A 26,086-nucleotide genomic window follows, 5' to 3' on the forward strand; every position below is an offset into this window, starting at 1 on the left:
GAGTGAGTGAGTGAGTGTGTGTGTGTGTGTGTGTGTGTTTGTGCGCACATGCTCTGGTAACGAGTATTTATCTCTCTGCTCTACCAAATGCCTCACCATTGATCTTACTGTACTTATCAAGTATCACTTTGAAAAAAGACTGTACTATCCCCTCTCTCACCGTTCCTAATTTACTCCCATTTTATCCCCCCATCCATCAATGCATCCCTCTGTCACTGCCTCATCTCCCACGCAGTAAGCCCAGCTCTTCTATAGGATCTGTTTAGATTTAAGTTTCTCCTCAGACTCCTTGGCCATTCAACCTCATAGCTGGCACAAATCCTATCACCCACTAGGACGACTATATTGTACTGCCACTAAAGTATAATAAAGCGTCTATAGGCTCTGGTATGGGGGATATCCCCACTCCTCCTTTATCTATTTTCTTCTCACTTTTCTAACATTCTTTTTATTTGAGGCTCCAGCAGCTTTGATAAAGCCTGAAGGTGCGTGTGTGTGTGTGTGTGTGTGTGTGTGTGTGTGTGTGTGTGTGTGTGTGTGTGTGTGTGTGTGTGTGTGTGTGTGTGTGTGAGAGAGAGAGAGAGAGAGAGAGAGAGAGAGAGAGAGAGAGACAGAGAGAGAGAGAGAGACAGAGAGAGAGAGACAGAGAGAGAGACAGAGAGAGAGAGACAGAGAGAGAGAGAGAGAGAGAGAGAGAGAGAGAGAGAGAGAGAGAGAGAGAGAGAGAGAGAGAGAGAGACAGAGAGAGAGAGACAGAGAGAGAGAGACAGAGAGAGAGACAGAGAGAGAGTGTGTGCGGACCCCTGTTGTGAAATCTATACTGATGCATAATAATTACAGACAGTGTATATAGGAGTGTTTCCCTCTGCTCTGATCTCTCTGGGAGAGGAGAGAGAGAGGGGGGAGAGGAGCGATAGAGGAGAGAGGGGGAGAGGGAGCAATAGAGAGATTGGAAGAGAGAGTAGGGTGTAGTAGTTTGAGTAGATGGACCACTGATCAGCTCTCACGTGAATATGTCCATTAAATCCTCACGCAAGGTTTACCTGAACACAAAAATACCCCCACACACGCATGTATGCACGCACTAACACACATACAGTACAGTGACCCTCAGACCTAATCTCTTTAGTTAACCATCCGGTCATCAGAAAGGCCATTACATTTAATCTGCTGATAAGAAGGTGAGGGTATTATTTTAGCATGCCACTCTCACTGCACCCCCCCATGGATCATTTGAAAGTACATTTTCAATCAGGGTAACGTCCTTTAAAAAAACGTAATCTGCATATTTAGCATTTAAATGTAAATTAGAGTGAGGATGAAATGGTAATAAAGGATAATGTGCATATTTTAACACAATAGGGGACATGGGGGAGGTAGGGGGCATAAAGGAGGTGGGCAGGTGTATAACAGGCTTTTCAGACCATTTTAATTTCCTTTCTGAATTTTTTAAATGTATTTTTACTCCCTACCTGGGGTAGAGCTATGTGGGGTGCGAGTATGCGTGACATGTGTGTGTGTCCATTAGGCATGTGTGTGTTTAGGATGGGTGTTCAGGGAGTTCATTCTAAACCAAGAGGTCATTTTGCTTACAGTAGATCCTGCCCGTCATCCCCTCTATGCAACTGCAATCCTCTCCTTTTCTCCCTTCATCATTTCTCTCTAGTTCCTCACTATCCTTCTATCTCCATCCCTCTCTCCATTTGGTTATTGATCCATGTTATTGATGACAATACCTTTCTTGTCTTCTGTAGTATCACCAGAACATCTCCTGCTTGGATCAATGGGACTTACTCTAGCATCTTTCCATCTCCCCATTCCCACTCTTCCTCTCTTCCTTCTCTTTCGATGTAGCATGATCAGAGAAGCAATATTGGTTTAACTTACCAAACCATTTGATTAACAGATTTATGAACTTAAAAGCAGTTGAACATAGAGGTAGACACACATGATTGGAATGGTGCCTTTTATTTCACAAGAGTGTTTCAGAAGAGATGCAGGGTTATAAGCAAGGCAACAACAGCAAGTAAGCAGAAAGAAAATTATGTTCATAGAATAATAAAAACTTTTATATTAATAAATTAAAACTGTCAATACTGTCAGTACAATAACAGATAACAGTACTATAATATAATATATTCATTTATTTTTAGAAAGATAGTTACGACTGAAGAAAATAAGATATTACTTAAGAAAGAATAATCAGTTGTGGACAATAATAAGGTGGAGTTGAGTTCCAAGTCCTCTCAATCTCAGGCACATATTAATAACTCACAAATACTGATTTGGAAAACAGTGTGGGGGATCAGATACACTCGTATTGTAACGATCGTCGTAATCCTCCTCCTCGGACGAGGAGGAGAGGCGAGAAGGATCAGACCAATATGCGGAGTGGAAAGTGGTCATCTTTAATTACCGTAGACTGAACACTTAACATACAAAAACAACAAACTTGACAAAACCGAAAACAGTCCCGTGTGGTACTAATACTGACACGAGATACAACCACCCCCCGCAACCACGTGAATCACAGGCTGCTTAAGTATGATTCTCAATCAGGGACAATGATTGACAGCTGTCTCTGATTGAGAATCATACCCGGCCGAACACAAACAACCCAACAAGAAAATAACACCTCGACAACCCACCCCAACTCACGCCCTGACCAACTAAATAAACACAAGAAAAAGGAAAAACAGGTCAGGAACGTGACATAACCCCCCCCTTAAGGTGCGAACTCCGGGCGAACCAGCATAAAGTCTAGGGGAGGGTCTGGGTGGGCGTCTGTCCACGGTGGCGGCTCTGGCGCTGGTCGTGGTCCCCAACATAGTCAAACCCCGCTTCCTTGGCCTCCTCCCAATGACCACCCTCCATGTCAATCCCACTCTACCAAAGGGCAGCACCGGACTGAGGGGCAGCACCGGACTGAGGGGCAGCACCGGACTGAGGGGCGGATCCTGGCTGGCTGGCTCTGGCGGATCCTGGCTGGCTGGCGGATCCTGGCTGGCTGGCGGATCCTGGCTGGCTGGCGGATCCTGGCTGGCCGGCTCTGGCGGGTCCTGGCTGGACGGCTCTGGCGGGTCCTGGCTGGACGGCTCTGGCGGGTCCTGGCTGGACGGCTCTGGCTGGTCCTGGCTGGACGGCTCTGGCTGGTCATGTCATGAAGCCGGCCCAACGCATCTGGCCTCCAGTGCGTCTCCTCGGGCCGGCATACATGGCACCAGCCTTACGAATGGTGTCCCCGGTTCGCCAGCAAAGCCCAGTGCGGGCTATTCCACCTTGCCGCACTGGCAGGGCTACAGGGACCATTCAACCTGGTAAGGTTGGGCAGGCTCGGTGCTCAAGAGCGCGTGTCCTCCTTCACGGTCCGGTATACCCGGTGCCACCTCCACGTACCAGTCCACCGGTGACAGCCCCCCGCACCAGGCTGTCTCTCCGGGTTCTCTCTCCAGCTGCTCCCACCTGTCCAGTGCTGTCAGAGCCTTCCTCCTCTCCAGCGCAGCCAGTGCCTACACCACGCACCAGGTCTACAGTGCGTCCCAGCCGGCCAGAGTCTGCGGTCTGCCCAGCGGCGCCTGAACTGCCTGCCTGCCCAGCGCTGTTTGAGCTGCCTGCCTGCCCAGCGCTGTTTGAGCTGCCTGCCTGCCCAGCGCTGTTTGAACTGCCTGCCTTCCCAGCGCTGTCTGAACTGTCTGCCTGCCCAGCGCTGTCTGTCTGTACTGAGCCTTCAGAGCCGTCCAGCCAGGACCAGCCAGAGCCATCCAGCCAGGACCAGCCAGAGCCGTCCAGCCAGGACCAGCCAGAGGCGAGAAGGATCAGACCAATATGCGGAGTGGAAAGTGGTCATCTTTAATTAACGTAGACTGAACACTTAACATACAAAAACAACAAACGTGACAAAACCGAAAACAGTCTTGTGTGGTACTAATACTGACACGAGATACAACCACCCCCCGCAACCACATGAATCACAGGCTGCCTAAGTATGATTCTCAATCAGGGACAACGATTGACAGCTGTCTCTGATTGAGAATCATACCCGGCCGAACACAAACAACCCAACAAGAAAATAACACCTCGACAACCCACCCCAACTCACGCCCTGACCAACTAAATAAACACAAGAAAAAGGAAAAACAGGTCAGGAACGTGACACGTATCTCTCTGATTCAAGCTGTCCTTAATTTTTATTGTACTGACAGTATTGAATGGTTCTGACTTAGAATATGTGGACAACTACAAATACCTAGGTGTCTGGTTAGACTGTAAACTCTCCTTCCAGACTCACATTAAGCATCTCCAATCCAAAATTAAATCTAGAATCGGCTTCCTATTTCGCAACAAAGCCTCCTTCACTCATGCTGCCAAATATACCCTCGTAAAACTGACCATCCTGCCAATCCTCAACTTTGGCGATGTCATTTACAAAATAGCCTCCAAAACTCTACTCAACAAATTGGATGTAGTCTATCACAGTGCCATCCGTTTTGTCACCAAAGCCTCATATACCACCCACCACTGCGACCTGTACGCTCTCGTTGGCTGGCCCTCGCTTCATACTCGCCGCCAAACCCACTGGCTCCAGGTCATCTACAAGTCTTTGCTAGGTAAGCTCACAGATCACTGCACCTGTACATAGCCCATCTGTAAATAGCCCATCCAACTACCTCATCCCATCAAGCAGGGTTGGTCCTGGTCAGTCCCTGGATGGGAGACCAGATGCTGCTGGAAGTGGTGTTGGAGGGCCAGTAGGAGGCACTCTTTCCTCTGGTCTAAAAAATATCCCAATGCCCCAGGGCAGTGATTGGGGACACTGCCCTGTGTAGGGTGCCGTCTTTCGGATGGGACGTTAAACGGGTGTCCTGACTCTCTGAGGTCATTAAAGATCCCATGGCACTTATCGTAAGAGTAGGGGTGTTAACCCCGGTGTCCTGGCTAAATTCCCAATCTGGCCCTCAAACCATCATGGTCACCTAATAATCCCCAGTTTACAATTGGCTCATTCATCCCCCTCCTCTCCCCTGTAACTATTCCCCAGGTCGTTGCTGCAAATGAGAACGTGTTCTCAGTCAACTTACCTGGTAAAATAACGGTAAAATAAAATAAAAAATAAATAAAATCCCCATACTGTATTTATTTATTTATCTTGCTCCTTTGCACCCCAGTATCTCTACTTGCACATTTATCTTCTGCACACCTACCATTCCAGTGTTTAATTGCTATATTGTAATTACTTTGCCACCATGGCCTATTTATTGCCTTACCTCTCTTATCCTACCTCATTTGCACACACTGTATATAGACTGTCACGCCCTGCCCGCCTTTTCTTTATTATTTTGGTTAGGTCAGGGTGTGACGAGGGTGGTATGGGTGTTTTTGTCTTGTCTAGGGGGGTTTGTATACCTATGGGGTTTTGGTATTGTCTAGGTAAATGTAGGTCTATGGTGGCCTGAATTGGTTCCCAATCAGAGACAGCTGTTTATCGTTGTCTCTGATTGGGGATCCTATTTAGGTTGACATTTTCCATTTTGGTTTTGTGGGTTATTGTCTATGTGTAGTTGCATGTCAGCACTCGTGTTTATAGCGTCACGTTATTTTTGTTAGTTTGTTTAGTGTTCTTTGTTTAAATAAAGAAGAATGTATTCATCTCACGCTGCGCCTTGGTCTCCTAGTTATGACGAACGTGACATAGGCTTTTTCTACTGTATTATTGACTGTATGCTTGTTTATTCCATGTGTAACTGTGTTGTTGCATGTGTCGAACTGCTTTGCTTTATCTTGGCCAGGTCGCAGTTGTAAATGAGAACTTGTTCTCAACTAGCCTACCTGGTTCAATAAAGGTTCAATAAATAAAAAATTAATTGAACATCACTATCAGATAGTGTGTGTATCTATATTCGGGCCAAGAGGTTGATGATGAGTTTCTGCAGGTCCTGTGTGCGTCGCTGGGTGATTTCCAGCACCTCCTCATGGTTGGCGCGTTCCTGGCTGCCATACTCTGATACCACGCGGTTGGTGATGAGAGACAGACCAAACACACGCAGACCACCGTGACGAGCCACAATCACTTCTGGCACTGTACTCATACCTGAGTGAGAGGGAGCGAGAGACAGGGAGCAAGACAGAGTTAAAAGGGAGAGGTCAGAGGGAGACAGAGGGAGAGAGAGAAAGTGATATAGGAGGGTGTGGGTGTGTGAGGACAGGGGATAAAGAGGGGAAGGGAAAGATAGGGGGAGACCTAGAAAATGAGTAATGTCAAAGGATAACTTGTACATCTTCCTCCCTGTCAACCTGTTACCCTCTAACTGACACCACTCAGGGTTCAGACCAATTGAACTATGACCCCTGAAGCTGACCCCATTGGCATAGATATCCCACTGGGCACAGATATCAGTTCAACGTCTATTCCATGTTGGTTTCATTGAAATTACGTGGAAACAATGTTGATTCAGCCAGTGTGGGCCCAGTGGGATGTCAACTGATGTTGTGTGTTAGAGAGAAAGGAGCACCTGACATTTTCTGTTATTAACATTCGTTTGTTTGTTCGTAATTTTGTTTCTAGCTGCATGCACCTCTCCACGTGTGTGTGTGTCTACGTTTTATTGATGGTGTCTTTGGTTAGATAGTATTACAAATTCCAGTGACTGATATTAGCACCTCACAACCCTGAGCTTCACACTCCACTCCCCATCACCCACAACTGGAGCCGAAGAGTCTAGGGGGCCCCATAAACCTGCCTCTCAAACTCTCCCTGACCTGTGTGAGATGTGCCCTGGTTGGTTGCTAGGGAGGATAGTAGGGGGCCGGACATTTACCCATCCTCTTGATTATACAGGTCACACAATACTTGCAGTCTCCCTCAAGCAGGTCTCTGCCCATCAACAACTGGACTCAATAATATCTCTGGACTTGTGGGATGGTGTGCATGCCCAAAATCCACTACCATTCCACAACCTCTCCCACTTTTCATCCCCATGTACATCCCCATATGCATCAACATATTCATCTTCCTCAGTGTGTTTAAATAAAGTTCCTGTGTGTTTGTTCTTTGGCTACTTTATTCCCCTCTAACCGGGGGGCGGTGTTAGTGAGTCACAAACCAGTAAAATATGTAGAGCCGGGTCGCTCTCTTTCAGATAGAGTGCTCTTGGGGAGAGCCTTCTCCATTTCCTCAGTCAGAAGATAGTATACACATCAGAGGCTTGATGTGCTCCCTCAAGGTACAAGTTTCCCTTTAGCACAGATCTGAAAGCTGACCATAAATCAGTGTCTTGTACTCACCCACAGCGTCTGCCCCCAGGCTCAGCAGTATCTTGCTCTCTGCCACTGTCTCGAAGGCGGGGCCGCCCACATTGCAGTACACCCCCTGTTGGAGGAAAGAGGAACAGCCCTGCTCCTCCGCAACCTCTCGAGCCAAACGGCCCAGGTCTGCATCATACGCATCCGACATGCAGGGGAACCGAACACCAAACCTACACTCACGCACACACACACACACAGAACAGTAGACTTAACACACACACTGAACGCTCTCAAACATACACCCCAAAACCTCACATGCCAAATTGTACTTTTTTAAAGTCCACACATACCTTCAACAATCAAAGCACCTAATGATGGTAATAAGAGCTCATCACAGCTAAATGACTCATTACCGTCATAACTCCATTTAGGTTATCGGCATCTCATTTTAGCGATGACTGCTTAGAGGCACTTGAATTGCTAGTTCAGACTCAAACATGACAAATCTCAAATTACACTCTATTCTCAATACAGTAGAAAGTGCATAGGACAGAACCCCATAGAATAGGGTGTCATTTATGGTAATTTGGTCTCAGTGTTTTGGTGGCTCACTGATGATCAAAGGCCCCTGTTTGATTGTCTCATAGTTTAGGTGTCTCACCTGTCATCGTTGTGTCCCCTCAGAGGGTTGATGCCGGACAGGCCAGGCATATTGATGTGGTCTCTGATCAACATGATGTCACCAACATTGAACTTAGGGTTCAGTCCTCCTGCAGCGTTGGTCACTATCAACGTCTCCACCCCAAGCAGAGTAGACACACGCACCGGGTACGTCACCTGCACAACACACAGAATATACAGTACTACAGCAGTCAGAGTGGACCTACACCATTACAATGTCTTGGAGTGACAGAGAGCATCATCACGTTAATCAGCTGTCTTTACTTAGGACTCAGCAGCCCACTGCAGTCCCAACTATAATGTAATCTGCCAGCTCTGTGGTCAGAGTAGTCTAGGAGCTTCATGTTGGACAGTGACACAGCAGAATCCAAAACAGTACTATGTAACAAGCTCATGTAACTGATACTGTCTAAGCAGGACCTATGTTTACTGCATGTCTTTTTTTTTTACAGCAATTTGTCTTCAAAATACTTTTTATGGAAAGCATAGCATACACAACATGGTATGTACTGTATGTGTGTTGCCTTGTGTTTCAGAGCGGAAGAGGCAGTCTAACCATGGCAATGCTGTAGCCCTCATAGTAATGGAGCCTGCCCTGCATACAAACACAGGCCTTCCCTTGCAGCTCCCCAAACACCAGATTCCCAGCATGGCCTGGCACTGATAGAAAGAGAGAGAGAGAGAGAGAGAGAGAGAGAGAGAGAGAGAGAGAGAGAGAGAGAGAGAGAGAGATAGAGAGAGAGAGAGAGAGAGAGAGAGAGAGAGAGAGAGAGAGAGAGAGAGAGAGAGAGAGAGAGAGAGAGAGAGAGAGAGAGAGAGAGATACATAAATATGGGGACAGCACAGGAGGTTGCTGAGAGGAAGAAAGCTCACAATAATGGCTGGAATGGAGTGAATGGAATGGTATCAACAACATGGAAACCATGTGTTTGATGTGTTTGATACCATTCCATTATTCCGTTCCAGGCATTACTAGGAGTCTATCCTCCACGATTAAGGTGCCACCGGCAGCCTGTGGTACACTGGCACATTCACACTAAAATACACCAACTTCCTTGCCAGATTTGGGTCCGACGAGGTGTTGCACACACACGTGTGCACGCAAACACACACACACACACATACATACACACGTATGTTACCCTACATGGGATGGGATTAAGGGAGACAGATGAGGAAAGGAGGTGAAGTTGCAGGTCAAAGCACTAACAGGCCAGTCTACCTGGTGTGCAGTATGGTGGAGTTTGGTGTGTGTGTTTAGTAGGTGGGCATCTCCTTGTGTGTCTCAGTGGCAGGGCCAGTTCCCCTACCCCCTGAGGGGTGATTAAGCCCTGTACCCCAGAGCTTACGTCTGAGTAGGAAAACAACCCAGCTACCCCCCATCTACCCACCATGGTCCCTCATTAATGATGTCATCTGGGACCAATGTTGATGACATGGCTTTAGAACTTTATTATGCAATGTAGTCATGTGAGGTGAAGAAGATGTTAAGCTACAGACTCACAACACAGTGTCAAAGATAAGTCTTCAAGGTTGTGTGTGTATACTGTACCTGTGCTCTGAGGGAAGTGAGGGATGTCTTTATAAGGGAAGGCTACACTATTCTCCAGTAAGTCTGCCAGCCCTCCCAGTCCAGAACCACAGATGATGGCCACCTTGGGCATGTGCTGCGTACGCTCCAGCAGCCAATCAGCTGTCTCTTTGTACTGCTCATAGGTGTACCTGTGAAGTGGAGTGAGAAAAAGAGAGAGAGAGAGGGAGAAGAAAGAAAGAAAGGGGCAACAGTGAAGGGTTAGGGGCAAAGGGAAGGATTTGGGGGGTGTAAATGCAGTTTTGTCCCACTCCTGCAGTGGGGCGTTTAGCTCAGGCCCTGGGCAGAGTAACTTGGCAGGATTGTGATGAATCACAGGCTGAGAAGCCTCCATAAGCAAATCCACTGGAGCACAGTAAGCAAGCAGTCCCTTACACACACATCAAAATGTGATACTCAACACAAACACGTGGGTGGTGATGTATGAGTGTGTGTGCATGCACACACATGCACTTCCAACAAGTGGCCCCTGAAGCCTGATTGAAGGGTTAGGATGCGTAAATAAACCCCCATCCCTCTGGCCCCGTCAGCCTTGGTCATGTGGGGTGGAATGGCTTCAGCAATTCATCAAATTCGATCAATTCAATTCACTGGGTGAGTAGACATCTCTCACTCTGTCCTGAAGGCAAGGACAGAGAGAGAGAGAGACAGAGGGACAGAGAGAGAGAGAGAGAGAGAGAGAGAGAGAGAGACAGAGAGAGAGACAGAGAGAGAGACAGACAGACAGACAGACAGACAGACAGACAGACAGACAGACAGACAGACAGACAGAAAGAGAGACAGAAAGAGAGACAGAAAGAGAGACAGAAAGAGAGACAGAAAGAGAGAGAGAAAGATGGTCTGTGGGGATGGAGTGGACTAGAGTTCTCTGACATGAGAAGCCATTGAAGAGAGCAATCAGTGTGGTTAATGCTCTCCCTCTCTCTCGGTGTATAGAGCTCTTAAAGGCAGTAATGGGTCAGTGTGGTTAATGCTCTCCCTCTCTCTCGGTGTATAGAGCTCTTAAAGGCAGTAATGGGTCAGTGTGGTTAATGCTCTCCCTCTCTCTCGGTGTATAGAGCTCTTAATTAAAGGCAGTAATGGGTCAGTGTGGTTAATGCTCTCCCTCTCTCTCGGTGTATAGAGCTCTTAAAGCCAGTAATGAGTGAGAGGTTGCAAGAAAAGGTAGCTAGAGAAAGGGCTATAGGAAAGGGAACAATGGGGTACTAAGTTAAGGTTGAACTAAGCAAGCAAAGAAGCAAGTAGTCTATTCTAGTCTAGTTCATCCTATAGAATGCAGGAATTGACATTCAGGCCTCAAAGACATTTAGTCAGTAATATATTTTTGTTGCCCAAAGATTATGATTACTTGCTGAAAATGTAAAATAGCTATTTTCCACTACACACAGGGGATGCACACACACACACACACACACACACACACAAACACACATACACTCACACACATCACCACTCAAGTGTGTGTTGAACCAGAAAGACCCGACTAATGGAATTCTTTGCATCTAGTTGTTATCAGTAAAAAAAAAAAACACCTGCCACATGGGGCATCCACAGGCTCAACTTGCACGACTGCTCATGTCTGAGAAACCAGAAAAGTACTGAGAAACTAGAAAACAAACGATGAGCACGGAGTGCGCAACAGGGTAAACTAGATTACCCAACATTGCCCCATGCCTTCCCTCCTACACAGAGCTGTCGAAGGTCCTGACTGTCGCTCTGGCAAAGTTCCTGTCCCTTGCGCTATGAATACGGAAGCGGGACCGACCACAGCACAGCAGCCGCGTTCAGAGCATTTGAATACCAAACAGGCCTATCCTAATGTAGGCTACAACGAAAAGCCCTGATATACAGTATTTCTTCTCAGGAGCAGCCTAGAGAGGCATGTACTCTGAATTCTAATCTCTCCCTAGCCTAGTCCCTCCTGTAGCTTTGCAGGAAAACAACTCCAGTGACTGATGAGTTTTCAAGTTTGCATCTTGAAATTTTGCAGTGGAATTCTGCATGTTTTAGCATTGTTTTTTGTAGGGTGAGCAGCCTCTGTAGTTTGTATGCTAAATAGACAGTTACACTTTAATACGGTCCATATTCAACTATTTTATAGGTATTTACAAAAAGATTGCACACTATTAAGGATTAGGGTTAAGTTAGGTTAGGGTAGGTAAGGGTTTCAAGTAGAACCGTTTCGGCTGCCAGGTAGAACCCTTTCTACAGAGGGTTCTACATGGAACCCAAAATGGTTCTACCTGGAACCAAAAGGGTTTTACTTGGAACCGGCAAGGGACAGTGGTGGAAAAAGTACCCAATTGTCATACTTGAGTAAAAGTAAATATACCTTAATAGAAAATGACCCAGTAAAATACTACTTGAGTAAAAGTCTACATGTATTTGGTTTTATATATACTTAAGTATCAAAAGTAAATGTAATTAAAAAATATAAAATATAAAAAGGATAAATAATTTCACCTTCCTTATATTAAGCAAACACGATGGCATAATTTTCTTGTTTATTTTAATCAATGGATAGCCAGGGGCACACTCTAACACTCAGACATCATTCACAAACGAAGCATTTGTGTTTAGTGAGTCTGCCAGATCAGAAGCAGTAGGGATGATCGGGGTGTTCTCTTGACAAGCGTGTGAATTGGACCATTTTCCTGTACTGCTAAGCATTCTAAATGCATTGAGTACCTTTGTGTGTCAGGGAAAATGTATGGAGTAAAAAGTTGCCGACATTATTTTCTTTAAGAATGTAGCGGTGTAAAAGTAAAAGTTGGCAAAAATATATAGTGAAGTACAGATACCCCAAAAAACATCTTAAGTAGTACATTTAAGTATTTTTACTTAAGTACTTTACACAACTGCCTATTGAGTCACCCGAAGAACACTTTTGGAACCCTTTTCTCTAAGAGAGAATAGGCTTATAGCCTAATCTTGTGCCTGCATAGCCTGCAGTGTTTTGGCTGCAGCGTGGTTTTATTGTGTGCAATATAGGCAAGCTCTCATCGAATTCAAACTGGCTATCTGTAGTCTATTTCCTTCCATCCACCTTGTATCATATGGAAAGGACGTTTTGGCTATCTACCTGTCACTTTGACCGGGGGCGTTATCAGAAACGAGAGCTACTGCCGCCACATTAGTATTGCGCTTTCTCGCTGCACTCTCAAATTCTCTATGAGGAATGATCGCCGTTGCTATGGCAATGATCTGGTTGTTCCCGAGTTAATGGTTAATTCGAAATGGCGAAACATGTTTATGAGGTGATAGATTAAGGTTTATTCCTTCTGACCGAGCATAATATCATGTAGTCGTTTATTTATCGTACCTGCTCTCGCTGGTGGATGACATGTCGGCGACGGTTGTGGAAATTGTTAGATTTATTTCTCTCGCTGTCTGTGATACAGCTTTCGGTTTGAAAGGTGGGGGTGGACTGATTCACTCACGGGGTGGAATGACAATAGTGCAGCACGTGGACTGGCCTGATGGCCAGGGCCGGCATGATGCAAGGGATTACCGGGGCTGAAGCCCCTTAGCCCAGGCCTGTGGGGGGCCCAAAAGGCCACAAAAAAATAGAAATAAAATAAGTATATATGTATGTGTCGAACTGCGTTGCTTTATCTTGGCCAGGTCACAGTTGCAAATGACAACTTGTTCTCAACTACCTACCTGGTTAAATAAAGGTGAAATAAAAATATATATATATATGGTTCATACACTGCTCTTAGAATGCAGGAAAATACGACTTCACTCAAGAGGATACTACTTAATCAATGTGAAAAATACCCTATTCTCGCCATCATGACATTAAAATACACGACAGTGTTCATGTCACGACTTCCGCCGAAGTCGGTTCCTCTCCTTGTTCGGGCGGCATTTGGCGGTCGTCGTCACCGGCTTTCTAGCCATCGCCGATCCACCTTTCATTTTTCCATTTGTCTTGTCTTGTTTTCCTACACACCTGGTTTCAATTCCCTCAGTATTAGACGTGTATATAACCCTCTGTTCCCCCCATGTCTGTGTGTGGAATTGTTTGTTGTTTTGTGTATGTGCACGCTAGACTGGTTTGCGCTGGGTTATGTCAACCCATTTTGTGTTTAGTGTTCTTAGTGCCTTGTGTTTTGTTCACCGAAATAAAAGGCTCCTTTGGCTATCCAACTTCTGCTCTCCTGCGCCTGACTCCCTTACAGCCAGTTACGCATACCTAACAGTTCACCAGTGTGTTGATATTACCTTTGTTAACTTGTATTTGACTATGTTGTTACTGAAAATGCATTATTTCATTGTAACTGGAGCTAGTACATGCCGCTGTCAGCGGCGCCATTCTCCTCCAATCTCTGCTAATTTTACAACTTGGAGATGCGTTTCTAGTTTTTTTCTGCGGTTTGTACAAATCATCATCAACATGATCTATATGTTATTTGAATCTACGGAAGTCCAACTTCCTATTCCTATCACCCCGATACGCCAATCTTTTCAGGCCATTTTCTGTGGCAATTTAAAGAGAAGAAGTCGAAAATACACCACGGAATTTGAAGTTCCTGATCGTCGGGTGAGTTATTATTGAATTCTAGATTGTTTACCTTGTATGTACATATATATTCACCCACAGTCATGTTTAATATTCTGCAGATTTCAAATAGAAAATGTACTGTCCCCGTTAAACTGCCGCCCTGAAACTCAGAGCTAGCAGCTTAGCTAACGAATTAAATTCCAGAGGTGCAGCATTCGAGGATGCGTTTTTTTCCAGTGTTGCAGATGGCGAATATGTAGTAGTTATGTTATTTAGAAAACTTTGTCCCGATGAATGTACTGTTGACTGTCAAATATGAAGAAAGACAACTTTCAGGTGTCTCATCCATCAGGAGGGCTTCCCATGTTCTGATTTCCCGCCCCTCATTTCTGCCCCTCGATTCCCCCACTCGTTTCCGCCTCTCATTTCGGCTCACACCCTCATATCACATGTGTTGATAGCTGCATTGATAGACAGGGAATTGGATGCGTGTGTTTGAAGAGAAATGTCTTCTTGCGCTGTTTTCTGACAATCAACGTTCTGAATTTTTTTCTCAATAAAAATACAATAAAACAAAAAGCTAGTCGTATAACTCTGTGGGGCACAGTAGTATTGTCTTACCCTCATTACTAAACAGCCATGAACAATAATTACATTTCTTATCTGACCCATTCATTGACCCATTTTTTTAAATAAATGATGGGCTATTTCAGTTTTGCTCCTTCAGAAAGTATTCATACCCCTTGACTTGTTCCACATGTGGTTGTTACAGCCTGAATTTAAAAAAAAATGCCAACACACAATAACCCATAATGACATTTATTGAAAATTAAAAACATAAATATCTAATTTACAAAAGTATTCATACCCCTGAGTCAATATATGTTAGAATCATCTTTGACAGCAATTACAGCTGTGAGTCTCTCTGGGTAAGTCTCTAAGAGCTTTGTACACCTGGATTGTACAATATTTACACATTATTTTTTAATTCTTCAAGCTCTGTCAAGTGGGTTGTTGGTCATTACTAGACATCCATTTTAAAGTTTTGCCATAGATTTTCAAGATGAACTAAGTCGAAACTGTAACTAGGCCAGTCCCTCCAGTGTATATTTGGCCCCTGTGTTTTAGGTTATTGTCCTGCTGAAAGGTGAATTTGTCTCCCAGTGTCTGCTGGAAAGCAGACTGAAACAGGTTTTCCTCTAGGATTTTGCCTGTGCTTAGTTCTATTCCATTTGTTTTTATCCCAAAAAAAACTCCCTAGTCCTTGCCGATTAAAAGCATACCCATAACATGATGCAGCCACCACCATGATTGAAAATATGAAGAATGTTACTCAGTGTGTCACGGTCGTCATAATGAGGAGACAAGGCGCAGCGTGGTAAGCAAACATAACTATTTAATAAAAGAGAGAACACTGAACAGAACTAAACAAAACAACAAAACGAACCGTGAAGCAATACGGCTAGTGCAGAACAGGCAACTAAACACAGAATAACAACCCACAAAATACCCAAGGAATATGGCTACCTAAATATGGTCACCAATCAGAGACAACGATAAACAGCTGCCTCTGATTGAGAACCAATCTAGGCAACCATAGACATATAAACACCTAGACTAGAAAACCCCTAGACATACAAAAAACCCTAGACAATCCAAAAACTAAACAAACCACCCTTGTCACACCCTGACCTAACCAAATAATAAAGAAAACAAAGATAACTAAGGTCAGGGCGTGACACAGTGATGTGTTGTGCTGTATTCAGGACATAAAGTTAATTTCTTTGCCACATTTTTTTTCTGTACAGGCTTGCTTCTTTTCATACTTTCAATTAGGTTAGTATTGTGGAGTAACTACAATGTTGTTGATATCAAGGCTCAGGAGAAGACCCAGATGCAGACAGTTTCGAAGTAACAAAAGCTTATTACTAAACAGCAGGGCAGGCAAACGACAGGTCAATGGCAGGCAGAGGTCAGTAATCCAGAGCAGAGTCTGAAAGGTACAGAATGGCAGGCACAGGGCAGGCAGGGGTCAGTAATCCAGGGTGGTGTGACAAGACACAGAACGGCAGGCAGGCTCAGGATCAGGGCAGGCAGAATGGTCACAACTGGGAAAACTAGAAACAGGAACTAGAGAAAAACAGGAGCACAGGAAAACCACTGGTAGGCTTGACAAAACAAAACAAACTGGCAACAGACAAACAGAGAACATATGGGGAAGATGGGTAACACCTGGAGGGGGGTGGAGACAAGCACAAAGACAAGTGAAACAGATCAGGGTGTGACAGTTGATCCATCCTTTGTTTTCTCCTATCCCAGCCATTAAACTCTGTAACTGTTTTGAAGTCACCATTGGCCTCATGATGAAATCCCTGAGCGGTTTCCTTGCTCTTCGGCAACTGAGTTAGGAAGGACACATGTATCTTTGTAGTGACTGGGTGTATTTTTTTTTAAATACATTTGTATTTAACCTTTATTTTTTTATTTATTATTTATTTATTTATTTTTTTAACCCATTTTCTCCCCAATTTTCGTGGTATCCAATCGCTAGTAATTACTACCCTGTCTCTTCGCTACAACTCCCGTACGGGCTCGGGAGAGACGAAGGTCGAAAGCCATGCGTCCTCCGAAGCACAACCCAACCAGCCGTACTGCTTCTTAACACAGCGCGCCTCCAACCCGGAAGCCAGCCGCACCAATGTGTCGGAGGAAACACCGTACGGCCCCCTTGGCTGGCGCGCACTGCGCCCGGCCCCCCACAGGAGTCGCTGGAGCGCGATGAGACAAGGATATCCCTACCGGCCAAACCCTCCCTACCCCGGACGACGCTATGCCAATTGTGCGTCGCCCCACGGACCTCCCGGTCGCGGCCGGCTGCGACAGAGCCTGGGCGCGAACCCAGAGACTCTGATGGCGCAGTTAGCACTGCGATGCAGTGCCCTAGACCACTGCGCCACCCGGGAGGCCTATTTAACCTTTATTTAACTAGGCAAGTCAGTTAAGAACAAATTCTTATTTACAATGACGGCCTACCAAAAGGCAAAAGGCCTCCCACGGGGACGGAAATTAAAAATTAAAAAATTATAAAATATGAATGTAGGACAAAACACACATCACAACAAGAGAGACAACACAACACTACATAAAGAGAGACCTAAGACAACAACATAGCAAGGCAGCAACATATGACAACACAGCATGGTAGTAACACAACATGACAACAACATGGTAGCAACACAACATGGTAGCAGCACAAAACATGGTACAAACATTATTGGGCACAGATAACAGCACAAAGGGCAAGAAGGTAGAGACAACAATGCATCACGCAAAGCAGCTACAACTGTCAGTAAGAGTGTCTATGATTGAGTCTTTGAATGAAGAGATTGAGATAAAACTGTCCCGTTTGAATGTTTGTTACAGCTCGTTCCAGTCGCTAGCTGCAGCGAACTGAAAAGACGAGCAACCCAGAGATGTGTGTGCTTTGGGGACTTTTAACAGAATGTGACTGGCAGAACGGGTGTTATATGTGGAGGATGAGGGCTGCAGTAGATGTCTCAGATAGGGGGGAGTGAGGCCTAAGAGGGTTTTATAAAAAAGCATCAACCAGTGGGTCTTGCGACGGGTATACAGAGATGACCAGTTTACAGAGGAGTATAGTGCAGTGATGTGTCCTATAAGGAGCATTGGCGGCAAATCTGATGGTCGAATGGTAAAGAACATCTAGCCGCTCGAGAGCACCCTCACCTGCCGATCTATAAATTATGTCTCCGTAATATAGCATGGGTAGGATGGTCTTCTGAATCAGGTTTAGTTTGGCAGCTGGGGTGAAAGAGGAGCGATCAAGTCTAGATTTAACTTTCGCCTGCAGCTTTGATATGTGCTGAGAGAAGAACAGTGTACTGTCTAGCCATACTCACAAGTACTTGTATGAGGTGATTACCTCAAGCTCTAAACCCTCAGAGGTAGTAATCACACCTGTGGGGAGAGGGTCATTCTTCTTACCAAACCACATGACCTTTGATTTGGAGGTGTTCAGAACAAGGTTAAGGGTAGAGAAAGCTTGTTGGACACTAAGAAAGCTTTGTTGTAGAGCATTTAACACAAAATCCAGGGAGGGGCCAGCTGAGTATAAGACTGTATCATCTGCACATAAATGGAGGAGAGAGCTTCCTACTTCCTGAGCTATGTTGTTGATGTAATTGAGAAGAGCGTGGGGCCTAGGATTGAGCCTTGGTGTACTCCCTTGGTGACAGGCAGTGGCTGAGACAGCAATTTTTCTGACTTTATACACTGCACTCTTTGAGAGAAAGACAGTCAGTTGATTATTGACAAGTTTTTCCAACACTTTTGATAAACAGGGCAAAATAGAAATAGGCCTATAACAGTTAGGATCAGCTTGATCTCCCCCTTTAAATAAAGGACGAACCGTGGCTGCCTTCCAAGCAATGGGAACCTCCCAAGAAAGGAGAGACAGGTTAAAACGGTCGGAGATAGGCTTGGCGATGATAAGGGCCACAACCTTAAAGAAGAATGGGTTTAAACCATCTGACCCATATGTTTTTTTGGGGTCAAGTTTCAAGAGCTCCTTTAGTACCCCGTACTCAGTGACTGCTTGCAGGGAGAAACTTTGTTGCGGGGCAGGGGAAAAAGAAGGAGAAGCATTGGAGATAGTCTCATTAGAAGGGGTGGGAGACAAGGAAATTTTGGACGGGCAAGGAGGCATGGCTGAGTCAAATAGGAATCCTGACTTAATGAAGTGGTGATTAAAGAGTTCAGCCATGTGCTTCTTGTCAGTAACAACCACATCATCAACATTAAGGGACATGTGCAGCTGTGAGGAGGAGGGTTTATTCTCCAGGTCTTTAACCGTTTCCCAGAACTTCTTGGGGTTAGACCCACAGAGAGAGAACTGCTCCTTAAAGTAACTTACGGATCGCCTGAGTGCACTTACTTCTCATTTGCCTGAATGAGAGCCAGTCAGCATGAGTATGCGTGTGTCGAGCATTTCGCCAAATGCAATTATTGAGGTGGAGTAACTTTGCAAGATGACTGTCGAACCATGGGCTGAAGCTGTTTTTAATTCTCGTTTTCTTTATGGGGACGTGTTTGCTAACAATACCACTGAAAATATAGAAAAAAAGTAGGTCCAAGCGTCTTTGACAGAGGGGATCAAGCTGATTCTATACCATTTTACAGAGGCCAGTTCATGAAGGAAGGCTTGCCCATGAAAGTTTTTTAGCAAGCATCTATGACAAATCAGGACAGGTCGTTTCACTGAGCAGCCAATACGAACACAGGTCATTACAGAAAACACCAGACTGATACCTATCAGGATTATTTGTGAGGATAACATCAATAAGAGTACCCTTTTCTGGGTGTTTGGAGTCATACCTTGTGGGATCGGTAATAATCTGAGAAAGATTTAGGGAGTCCCATTGCTTTAGGACTTGGTCAGGTGGTTTAAGCATGTCCCAGTTTAGGTCACCTAGCAGGATGAATTCAGACTTAGTGTAAGGGGCCAGGAGAGAGCTCAGGGCAGGTAGGGTACAGGCCGGTGCTGATGGAGGACAATAGTACCCAGCAACAGTCAACAAAGATCTATTTGAAAGTTTAATACTTAAAACCAGCAATTCAAATTGTTTGGGGACAGACTGAGCACTGAAGGTGATCCTTGGTAAAGATTGCCACTCCCCCACCTTTGGAAGATCTGTCTTGCCGAAAAAGGTTATAACCAGAAAGGTTAACATCAGTATTCAAAACACTCTTCCTTAAACTTCTCAGTAATGACCAACACATCTGGATTGGAGCTGGGAACCCACACTTTCAATTGATCTATTTTATGTGTAAGGTTCTAGTGTTAACGTGCAGAAAACCCTGGATTTTACGAGAGCAGAAATCAGTGAAGCAGATATCAGAGCACAAGTCAGATTTGGGGCTAGCAACTGTAGATGGGCCAGGGGGTACATGCATATTTCCAGATATCATCAACAGTAATACAATCAAGGCACGGCATAGGATAGGATAGGGAGAGCTCTGCAGTGCTGATGTATGACATCTGAATGTGCATCAGGTGGAAACAAGATCATATTGTACACCAATTTCATCAGGTAACGTGAATACAAAGCCGGCGAGAGGTGGTTAGAATGGGATGGGAGGCTAAAAATCTGTGTAACCAATAGAGAGTGGGGGGAGTGGGGAGGGGGGGGGGGGGGAAATCAGGGCAGACGGTGAACAGATCTCCAGCTGGAATTCAAGCAGCAGTGCAGCAGGCAACGAGAGTAGGTGTCCCCATCCAATACACCATCCAAAGTGTAATTAATAACTTCACCATGCTCAAATGGATATTCAGTGTCTGCCTTTTTATTTTTACCCATCTACCAATAGGTGCCATTCTTTGCGAGGCATTATAAACCTCCCTGGTCTTTGTGGTTGTATCTGCGTTTGAAATTCACTGCTCGACTGAGGGACTTTACAGATAATTGTGTGTGTGTGGGTTACAGAGACGAGGTAGTCATTCAGAAACCATGTTAAACAATTTTATTGCACACAGACTGAGTCAATGCAATTTATTATGTGGCTTGTTTTTACTCCTGAACTTATTTAGGCTTGCCATAACAAATGGGTTGAGTACTTATTGACTGAAGACATTTCAGCTATTCTTTATTTAAAAACAAAATCCACTTTGACATTATGTGTAGGCCAGTGACACAAAATCTCTATTTAATAAATTTTAAATTCAGGCTGTAACCAGTGGCGGTTTTAGACCATTTCAACTGGGGGGGGCAAGCTGGGGCCAGTTGTACTGTTAGAGGGGCCAGTTACATAAGACGTTATTGTTGTCACCGTTTTCTTCACTGCATTGCAGGCATTAGCAGGCAAAAGACCATGTTCATAATCATCATCGTTGCCACTGTCTAATAATGGATGTAAAAAAAGAACGATAGCAAAAATTTGTTATGTAAAAATTATTTCATACTCCACATTTAGGGGGGCCACAAGGTGGTCCAAAATTGTTGTCAGTGGGGCACTGCCCCCCCCCCCCCCCCCCCCCCCCAGAACCGCCACTGGCTGTAACACAATAAAATCTGTAAAAAGTCAAGGGGTGTGAATGCTTTCTGAAGGCACTAAGACAATAAATACTATTTGCATATTAATACAATTGAAGTCGGAAGTTTACATACACCTTAGCCAAATACATTTAAACTCAGTTTTCACAATTCCTGACATTTAATCTGAGTAAAAATTCACAGAATGTGAAATGTCAGAAAAATAGTAGAGAGAATGAATTATTTCAGCTTTAATTTCTTTCATCACATTCCCAGTGGGTCAGGAGTTTACATACACTCAATTAGTATTTGATAGCATTGCCTTTAAATTGTTTAACTTGGGTCAAATGTTTAAGGGAAGCTTCCACATGCTTCCCACAATAAGTTGGGTGAATTTTGGCCCATTCCTCCTGACAGAGCTGGTGTAACTGAGTCAGGTTTGTAGGCCTCCTTGCTCGCACACACTTTTTCAGTTCTGCCCACAAATTTTCTACAGGATTGAGGTCAGGGCTTTGTGATGGCCACTCCAATACCTTTACTTTGTTGTCCTTAAGCCATTTTGCCACAACTTTGGAGTATGCTTGGGGTCATTGTCCATGTGGAAGACCCATTTGCAACCAAGCTTTAACTTCCTGACTGATGTCTTGAGATGTTGCTTCAATAAATCCAGATAATTTTCTTCCCTCATGATGCCATTTATTTTGTGAAGTGCACCAGTCCCTCCTGCAGCAAAGCACCCCCACAACATGATGCTGCCACCCCCGTGCTTCACGGTTGGGATGGTGTTCTTCGGCTTGCAAGCCCCCCTTTTTTCTCCAAACATAGCGATGGTCATTATGGCCAAACAGTTATATTTTTGTTTCATCAAACCAGAGGACATTTCTCCAAAAAGTACGAGCTTTGTCCCCATGTGCAGTTGCAAACCGTAGTCTGGCTTTTTTTATGGCGGTTTTGGAGCAGTGGCTTCTTCCTTGCTGAGCGCCCTTTCAGGTTATGTCGATATAGGACTCACTTTTGTACTTGTTTCCTCCAGCATCTTCACAAGGTCCTATGCTGTTGTTCTGGGATTGATTTGCACTTTTCACACCAAAGTACATTAATCTCTAGGAGACAGAACGCGTCTCCTTCCTGAACTGTATCACGTCTGCGTGGTCCCATGGTGTTTATACATGCGTACTATTGTTTGTACAGATGAACGTGGTACCTTCAGGCGTTTGGAAATTGCTCCCAAGGATGGAGCAGACTTGTGGAGGTCTACAATTTTTTTTCTGATGTCTTAGCTGATTTTGATTTTCCCATGATGTCAAGCAAAGAGGCCCTGAATTTGAAGGTAGGCCTTGAAATACATCCACAGGTACACCTCCAATTGACTCAAATTATGTCAATTAGCCTATCAGAAGCTTCTAAAGCTTGACATAATGTCCTGGAATTTTCCAAGCTGTTTAAAGGCACTGTCAACTTAGTGTATGTAAACTTCTGACCCACTGGAATTGTGATACAGTGAATTATAAGTGAAATAATCTGTCTGTAAACAATTGTTGGAAAAATTATTTGTCATGCATAAAGTAGATGTCCTAACCGACTTGCCAAAACTATAGTTTGTTAACAAGAAATTTGGGGAGTGGTTGAAAAACAAGTTTTAATGACTCCAAAATAAGTGTATGTAAACTTTCTACTTCAACTGTATGTCTCATGGACATAAATTATGTAATTTTGTATAATTTATTTTTCCATCTGATACTGTTCCATACAGTTTACGCCAACCTTTATGATGATGAACATGTGATTTACAATTAAGCTCTACTAGCTGCCCCTGCATGACATACACTACGTGGCCAAAAGGATGTGGACACCTGCTCGTCAAACATCTCATTCCAAAATCATGGGCAGTAATATGGAGTTTGTCACCCCCTTTACTGCTATAACAGCCTCCACTCTGCTGGGAAGGCTTTCCACTGCATGTTGAACATTGCTGTGGGGACTTGCTTCCATTCAGCCACAAGAGCATTAGTGAGGTCGAGCACTCATGTTAGTCAAATATGCCTGGCTCGCAGTCAGCGTTCCAATTCATCCCAAAGGTGTTCGATGGGGTTTAGGTCAGGGCTCTGTGCAGGCCAGTCAAGTTTAGGCCGTCATTGTAAATAAGAATTTGTTCTTAACTGACTTGTCTAGTTATATAAAGGTTAAATAAAAAATTAAGTTATTTCACACCAATCTCGACAAACCATTTCTGTATGGACCTCGTTTTGTGGCCGGTGGCATTGTCATGCTGAAACAGGAAAGTTTATTCCCCAAAGTGTTGCCACAAAGTTGGAAGCACAGAATCGTCTAGAATGTCATTGAATGCTGTAGCGTTAAGATTTCCCTTCACTGGAAGTAAGGGGCCTAGCCCGAACCTTTGTCCCTTTGTCCCAGCCCCAGACCATTACAGTTTGCACTATGCATTGGGGCAGGTAGCGTTTTCTTGGCGTCCGTCAAACCAAGATTCGTACGTTTGACTACCAGATGGTGAAGCGTGATTCATCACTTCAGAGAGCACGTTTCCACTCCTTTAGTGTCCAATGGCGACAAGCGTTACACCACTCTAGCCGACGCTTGGCATTGCGCATGGTGATCTTTGCCTTGTGTGCGGCTGCTCGGCCATGGAAACCCATTTTATGAAGCTCCTGACGAACAGATTTGTGCAGACGTTGCTTCCAGAGGCAGTTTGGAACTCGGTAGTGAGTGTTGCAACCGAGGACAGATGATTTTTACGAGTTACGTGCTTCAGCACTCTGCGGTCCCATTCTGTGAGCTTGTGTGGCCTACCACTTCGCAGCTGAGCCGCTGTCGCTCCTAGATGTTTACACTTCACAATAACAGCAATTACAGTTGACCCGGGAAGCTCTAGTAGGGTAGAAATTTCATGAGCCGACTTCCTATGATGGTGCCACATTGAAAGTCATTCTACTGCCATTGTTTGTCTATGTACATTGCATGGCTGTGTGCTCGATTTTATACGCCTGTCAGCAACGGGTGCTGAAATAGCCGATTCCACTAAGTTGAACAGGTGTCCACATAATTAGAAAGGTTGTTCACTGGACCTATACGAACCTACCTATCTGGCCGGCCGGATCTATCTGGCTAGCCGTGGACCTACCTATCTGGCTGGCCGGATCTATCTGGCTAGCCGCGGACCTACCTATCTGGCTGGACGCGGACCTACCTATCTGACCGACCTGACCTATCTGGCCGTCCGGCCGGCCGGCAAACCGGACCTTTCTGCCCTGACCTATCTGGCTAGACCTACCTATCCGAAAGGACCTATCTGGCCTGACCTATCTGGCCGGACCTACTTATCTGGCCGGCCTGACCTATCTGAATGAAATACACATGCATGTATGCTGTATGCTTCATGCTTGTTAAAACACTATGATATAGTGTATATGTATTTAAGAATGGTTGATTTATTGCTGGAATAGGTTTATTGTGCATTTCATGCCTTTTTTAAAGTTAATTCTACAAGTGATTTCTAATTGGCTGAGAATGGTATGGTCCAGGTGAATGCGATGTTTGAAATATATTTAAACCTTGTCATTTGTGTCTTGCCCAGACAGAGGTAAGGTGCCATGCTGGCAGTCTACAGGCATGATTGAGGCCTGGTTAATTTTTTGAGCTCTACTATGTTTAAATGTACTTTCAGTTTTCCCCCAGTTTATGTTACATGTCCAGTCTATGTACTGTTTGTTATTTTGTTGTACCTACATGTACATAGTGTACAGTCTTTGATTCCGTGATTTCACTTATAAAAGCCCTCATCACGTGCGCTGCACTGGATCCACTTGTATGCCTCCTCACTGAAACCTCCACTACAAGGGTGACTTCATTTACTCTTTTTTAAAGTTTCAATGGCGGCCATCTTGAAAAATCTGCCATCTTGAATTTTCAACTGGGTCCATTAGAAATAAAAATAAATAAATGTGTTAATGTCTGTTTTTATAGTTGTTGCATGATTTAATAACCTATGTTGCTCTCAAGGCTGACTACTATACCCTCCTCCCCTTTATTGAATTATGGTGGCCATAATGGATATTAATTGTACAATTTTCACTGTGTTGGTATTTCTGTTTTTTTATTTTTAATACATTTGCAAACATTTCTGTTTTCACTTTGACATTATGGGGTATTGTGTGTAATTTAATAAATTTTAGAATAAGGCTGTAACGTAACAAAATATGGATAAAGTCAAGGGGTCTGAATACTTTCCGAGTGCACTGTATATTGGTCATATGGCCTGTGCCATTAGATTAGTCATATTCCTGTCATGAAATAACCAACCACGTTTCAGAGTGTATATTCAAGAATTTAGGACAAGTGATGTGCTTAGTAGGCCATAAAGCATAAGCTATAGAGAACTTTACGCATAGGCCTATTGAGCGCATTGATCTGGGCCAGTGTGAGCAAGGCCTCACATCAAAGGGGATTACTCACCCCAAACCATTTTTGGATCAGAAAATACCCTCTCTATAAATAGGCGCCTCTGCATAAATGGTAACGATTTCTCATTGTCACGTGCGCTTATAGCAACGGGCGATAAGTAAAGGAGTGGGTGTATAAATGCAAGGAAATTAAAAAGTGTTGTGGCTCCATGGAAACTGAAGTAGTGTCAATTAATGGAGCCCAATTGGAGCTCTTAAAAGCATTAAAAGCATGAATAAAAGACCCCTCGCATGGGGTCAATAAGCACACTAATGGCCATACTGTAATGTATGAGAGTAGCTTCATGGCATTAGTTTACACTTTACAGCAGGGGTGTCAAACTCATTCCACGGAGGGCCTAGTGTCTGCAGGTTTTTGGTTTTTCCTTTCAATAAAGCCCTAGACAACCAGGTGTGGGGAGTTCCTAACTAATTAGTGATGTTAATTCATCAATCAAGTACAAGGGAGGAGCGAAAACCCGCAGACACTCGGCCCTCCGTGGAATGAGTTTGACACCTGTGCTTTACAGTGACAGGAAGAGAAAAGCCACATAGTGGC

General features: G+C 44.5%; 1 protein-coding gene across 1 annotated transcript; it reads right to left on the bottom strand.

Annotated features, from left to right (window-relative positions):
- Positions 1-1,949: 1,949 nt before the first annotated feature.
- Positions 1,950-12,962, bottom strand: LOC129834501 (purine nucleoside phosphorylase-like). The gene is made up of 6 exons (XM_055899539.1): positions 12,837-12,962; positions 9,476-9,645; positions 8,480-8,583; positions 7,904-8,079; positions 7,282-7,472; positions 1,950-6,088 (listed from the first exon to the last, which is right to left on the bottom strand). The coding sequence occupies exons 1-6, from the start codon at positions 12,857-12,859 to the stop codon at positions 5,892-5,894; spliced, it is 861 nt and encodes a 286-aa protein (XP_055755514.1). The 5' UTR covers positions 12,860-12,962; the 3' UTR covers positions 1,950-5,891.
- Positions 12,963-26,086: the final 13,124 nt, after the last annotated feature.

Source organism: Salvelinus fontinalis, chromosome 35 (genome assembly GCF_029448725.1).
Source record: "Salvelinus fontinalis isolate EN_2023a chromosome 35, ASM2944872v1, whole genome shotgun sequence".
NCBI lineage: Eukaryota > Metazoa > Chordata > Actinopteri > Salmoniformes > Salmonidae > Salvelinus > Salvelinus fontinalis.